This window comes from Zymoseptoria tritici, chromosome 7 (assembly GCF_000219625.1).
Source record: "Zymoseptoria tritici IPO323 chromosome 7, whole genome shotgun sequence".
NCBI lineage: Eukaryota > Fungi > Ascomycota > Dothideomycetes > Mycosphaerellales > Mycosphaerellaceae > Zymoseptoria > Zymoseptoria tritici.
This window is the reverse complement of record NC_018212.1, coordinates 1,805,706-1,811,639: the sequence shown is the minus strand read 5'-3', so window position 1 is coordinate 1,811,639 and position 5,934 is coordinate 1,805,706. Positions and strand designations below refer to the sequence as shown.

The window sequence follows — 5,934 nt, the reverse complement described above, 5'->3', positions numbered from 1 at the left end:
AGTAAGGGTGTTAAAAAGAAGAAGAAGAACGATGTTACGAGCAAGAGAGGTAGACGTTGCGAGCGTTTAGCGCTTACTAAGCGCAATATCGATAAAACGAGGTTTTGAGAAAATGAGAATTGAGGTAGTGACCTAAACTGCCATATAGGACACGATCCTGGAGGGAAATCTCACGCGGAAGAGCGCGTTGCGACTTCCGCCACCAAACACGTGGAGCCTTCCGCCAAGCCGTGGCTGTCGTCCTTCGGTACAGCAACGTTGCCGGACCACACTCCTTCATCCACCTCCCCTTTTGGCCTACACTCACCACAAAAACGCGGTAAGACGTTAGATCTCGCACTGGAAATTGACCGTTCGAAGATGAAGACGGCGTTGTCATACCGCACCAGAAAATGGAGAGCCGGGAAAGGGTGAGCCAAATGAGGGACGATGGAGAGGAAATGAATTTACATATGAATGCCAACCGCCGGCCGCTGGATGTTTTTGTTTTGACTGTTGGACATTGTTTGTTGCCTCAATTGCTGTGTGGAGTCTGTTGTGGGATCGCCGTCAACATCGCCAATACCTAGACTGAGAGATTCATTGGATCTACCTCGAGAATGAAGACGACACATCGACAGTAATACCACGACCGACAGGAGAACACAGCTTCCATCACTCTCGTTTGAAGCAATCTGATCAGCACGCTCGTTTGGAAAGTCACAGCACGCTCGCTACATCAGAATACCACTGGACGTTCATTACCATCACAACGGTCGACATACCTTACACTCTCTAATCTCATCACACAACTACCGACAAGCTTTCGGCATATCTCTCTCCACGCGAACGATACAACGGATTCTGAGCACTGCTCTTGACGAGGACGTTTCCATTGGCAGACATCCACATTGACGGTTGCCGACTGTTGATTTGTCTTACTCCTCCAGTCTCTCGCAACAGCCAACGCTTACATCACAAACGCCTCCGCGATGGGTGTAATCACAGTGCGACGTCCCCGAACGAACACTGTCTATCCTGTCGTGCAGGCAGGTCAGCCACAGATCTCCCCGTCCTCGAACGACGGCACAGCATCGAGCGACTCGCCAGAGATATCGTCGAAATCAATCCCATCATCCATTACCGGGACCATCACAGACACCTCCACCACCTTCACATCATCGACGCCGTCCTCTACCAGCACACTCAAACCGATCGGACATACACCGCATGGCGTGTCGAATACCACACTGGCGATCTCCTTGACTGTGTCCCTCGGAGTGGCTCTCATTATTGGTGTCCTCGCCTTCCTCCTCATCCGGCGACGTCGGCAACGCCACCGTCCTGCTGCACCTACCGGGACTCACATCCCTGCGATTCGTGAGAAATCCGGCCTTCTTCAACGCCGTAGCACCACGAGCTCGTCCCGTAGCAGATCCTCGGCCAACAACATCAGCCGTCTGGTCATTAGCCCACCGCGGAATCTCCAGTACTTCCAGGGATGCGGGACCTCGCCTCTGCACGCTCAATTGCGTGCTCAGTGTGATACTCCAACATATCCTTCGCCAACCCGTACAGAGCGTAATCATCCATCAGAGCGTGCTCTGCCGTTTGGGCGCCAGGAGCCCGGGGAGCGCTTCCACCAGACACCACTCCTGCCTGATGCTCCACCGCCACCGTACATTCAAGAGCCAGCACCAGAACTGCCGGAGCTGCCACCAAATCTAGCACGCATGAGCTACCCGACCATCACGGTAGCCGGAGCAGAGCCCGTGCCTCGGCCGGTGGGTGGCTTGCGTGCCTCTGCAACCTCGATGTTCTCATTCCTTCACAAAAATCCCATCAGCCCGGTTCCGCCAGCAATTCCTCAATTGCCCGCGAATCTTGGCCGATGGTCCTACCAGCAGCAGCTTGAGGCAGAACGGCAAGCACAACCTCAAATGCAGCAACTGCCACGAGGAGAATACCTGCGAACGCCAGAGCCCGGATGCTCAGAATACGGGCCATCACCGGATCTTCGTCTTTCGACCCTCGCCGAGTTCCCTCGGCCACCCAAAATTGGTACGGAGCGATGCTCAGCAACACCGCCTCCCCTCACAATTCATAAACACAAGCCCAAATCCAAGTCCTTCGCCAGACCCTTTACTCCACCTCTCCACAACCTCATCTCCCGAGCTGCGAACGTCATCCATGCGACGAAATCGAAGCCTATCGCACCGGCGACGGCACCCATCCCGTCATCCTCGCCAGCACTATCCTACCCGACAAGGCCGACATTGTCCCTCACTCAATCGAAAAACCTCGTCGCCAGCCCTCCGAGCCCGACCTGGCATCCCGCCAGCTCTCCGTACTGTCCATCCCCAGGACCAAGCTTCCTCGAGAGTCCAATCGATCCCGAAGGCTGGGTCGGCGGCGGTCTAGGCAAGACGTTAGGCTACGGTGCTGCAGCTGGCAATGGCCCAAATCCATACCGCAATACGCGCGGCCTGGAACCATCGCCACGAGTCGGCGTCGCTAGAGGAAGTGGAGTACGAGGTTTCACTCCCAGTGGGTATGGAGGGTATGGAGCTGCGTTGGGCGTCAATGGTGCCATTGGCTTGGCGCATTCGAAGAGCGTGAGGAGTTTTACGAGTACGTTATATTCGGACACGGCAAGTTTGCATGAGGTGCAGGGCATTGAAGCTGTCACAAGGTCCGGAGAGGGAAGGGGACGAGTGGTGGGGTTGGGTGTCAGTGGGACAGATGTGGACTGAGGATTGAGGAGGAAAGCAGAAGCATCAGGCTGAGCTGGTCTGGCCTGATATCATTGACGAATTTCATTGAGTCTGTCACTACCACTAGATACCTCCGTGTCTCCAACTCACAACAATAGAAGGAAAAAGTCTCGACGTACTCGTGACTTGCCTTCCTATTGTCAGGCATTTTTTGATGATTGTCGTGGGGAAGCTTTCCTCGTGGATGCTGTTGTGGATCATCAGACTGACCATCAGTAAAGTGCACGTGACTAGTGCTAAGGCATTCACACACACAGATAGCTGAAGTAAGAATCTCACACTTGAGATTCTCTCTGCATAACAATATATACCTGCTAATCAGAGGTCTTCTTCTACTTAGCTTAAGTCTAATTACAACAGGTTATAAGCCCGGCGTAACTACTGCACACTTAAGGAAGAATTGTCTGTTCCAAGCGCAGCCACTAGAACCTTACTATACACTGTTCAGACAGTTAACTAGCGAGCCGAGAAAGAGCCAGTTACAACAACAGCCGCAATGCAGGCTAATAAGTTTAAGACTGCGAAGGAGAATAAAGTCCTAAGAAAGGGAAACAACTTCTCAGACTAGTTAAGGATGCTTAAAGCAGCCCTTATAGACAAGGAGGTGTTAGGCTATGTCTTTTATAACATTCCCTAGTGCCCTGCCTAACTAAAGCTAGGAATTAAAGTCAGATATCCCTCTCTACTAACTAAGGAGAGTACTACTTTATCCTCCTAGGCTCTAACTCCTTCCTAAAAAGAAGGAGGGGATACTCTAGTAACAGAACCTATTCTAACTAGTAGACTAAGACTAACTCCTCTCTAAATCTAGCACAAGCATAACCTAATTGCATACGGGATTGTTAGCAAAAGGATTAACTAATCTCTAAGGCCTAACTTTAGGGATACAGAGAAGACAGCTAAGGAACTGTATAATACTGTTGCAGCTACCTACAGGCCTATTGTAACTATAAATATTTATAACAGCCTAAGGATTCTTAGAATTAGCAACATTAAGATCTAAGGAACAAACACCCAGAAGTACTGTAAGAACTTCCAGAAGTAGCATTACAAATACATCTCTGCAACAGAATAATACTCTAGGTCTAAGAGTATTCTAGTCTTAAAGCTTACCTTTAGTAATAAGCAGATTAGGCTGTTCTTTATCTAGGGCCTCTACTATCTAGAATACCTAAGAAGCTAGAGACAATCCTATTACATTAAGAACACAACTCTTAAAGAGCTAATTACCTTATTAATTAAGGAACCTCCTCTACAGATATAGAGGACAGCAGGAGGATTTAGGGGTGCTACAGTAGATAATAATTAGTGTACTAAGTGTACCTATTATATCTACATAAATGCAGATTGCTTTAAGAAGCACCCTAACAAGGCCCTAAAGTCCTAGGTACACAGAGGAAAAGGAGGATCTAATAAGGACAAGAAGAAGTCCTAAGACAAGAGCAAGAGACATAACAAGAAGGGAGGAAAGGGTACTGCAGCAATTAAGCCTATCTCCTCTTCTAATGCAGGCTTAGGCTCTAATTCAGATAGCTTATTTGCAGGAGCAGCAATTGCTGCCGCTAGAATACAAAGGAGTAACACTATTGTCTAGGATTCTAGTATATTATACTACTTCTTTAACAACAAGTCCTAGTTCTTAGACCTTAAACCCCTAGAAACCCTAATTAGGTTCTCTTAAGCTATTGGACAAAGCACAGTCACACACTTAGGAAGTATAAGGATTATAATAAAGTACAAGGGGAATAAGTTAAACATTACCTTACAAGATGTGTTATACTCTCCTAACTCTAATTATAACCTTATCTTAGCAGAGACTCTCTAGCTAAAGTGCAAGGTCTACCTAGACAGGCTATCTTCATGCATTCTAAGGAATAACAAGAAGATAGGCAAGATTTAGTCTACTTATAATGTTCTAATCCTCCAGAATGCAACTATCTCTCTCCCTAAGGGGAGTACTAAAGTTGCTTCTACAACTAACAGGAACATGTCCTGTCCAGCCTTTGCTATGCCTAAGGCTAACATAACAAGATAGCACTAGAGACTGGGCTATATAGGGAACAAGATTCTTAGTGCAACAAAGGCTTAAGTCTAAGGACTTAAGCAAATTAACACATCTACACTTAAGCACTATAAGCTATACAAGCTTACAAGGTTACAGAGAGTAGTGTCAAGAACTCTAAGACTAACACCTTAATCCTTATTAGATAAGGTCTACATTAACATTATAGGACTAATCTTTCTACTAGACATCTTTGGATGCAAGTACATCCTTATAATTACTAATGCAAAGTTAAGAAGGAGATAGGCCATCTTCTGCAAGCTTAAATTACAAGCTGCACAAATTATTAAGAAATAGACCACCAAGATATTTAACTAGTACAAAAAGATAGTTAAGATCTAGTTCTTAGATAGAGGAGGAGAGTTTAACAATAATAATCTGATTACATTTGCAGAGAATAAGGGACTAAGATAGGATTTCTTAGCTCCCTATACTCCTAAGCAGAATGGAATTGCAGAATCATCTAATAAGGTTATCCTTAACAAGGCAAGAGCAATAATAATTAACTCTAGCCTGCCTCTCCCTCTCTGGAGTTTTGCAGTTGCACATGCAATCTTCCTTACTAACAGGCTAGTATGCCTATTAACTAACAAGATTCCTCTTTAGGAATTTGATTAAGATCTTAATGCTAGAACTCTATATATTAATCTAACAAAGGTTAGGAGATTTGGATGCAGAGCATATCTACATAATCAGGGGAGACCTAATTTATAGAAGTTTTATCCCAGAGCAGAGAAATACTAGAATCTAGGGACGGCCGAACAGACTGCACCTTCACGCGGTGGCCGTCGTAAGTACCTTCCTCGGAAGGGAAACTAAGACAGTCTGGAAGAAACCTCCTCGAAAACCTCTCGAAATCCGCCCGAAATCCATCCTTCTCGAAATCCGCCTCGAAACACAAGCTATAACAGAACAACGGCACGATTCGAACGAACAGCCCTCTACGATGCGAACAAGAAGAAGCAGTCCACTCTGCCCTATACGCGCACCTCCTCGAAATCCGAATCGAAATCGCATATCCCTTCTCTAGAGACTTCGTCACCCTCGAAGGAAGCATATATGCACTTTAAAGAGCTAGAACAGTCGGTGGAATCTACAACTCTGCGATCAACCTGCGTA

The 5,934-nt window shown here is 46.8% G+C and overlaps 1 protein-coding gene across 1 annotated transcript; it reads left to right on the top strand.

Annotated features, from left to right (window-relative positions):
- Positions 1-392: 392 nt before the first annotated feature.
- MYCGRDRAFT_94647 (uncharacterized protein) lies at positions 393-2,732 on the top strand (the record flags this gene model as incomplete). Its single annotated transcript, XM_003850987.1, has 2 exons — positions 393-410; positions 930-2,732. The coding sequence occupies 2 exons, from the start codon at positions 393-395 to the stop codon at positions 2,730-2,732; spliced, it is 1,821 nt and encodes a 606-aa protein (XP_003851035.1).
- Positions 2,733-5,934: the final 3,202 nt, after the last annotated feature.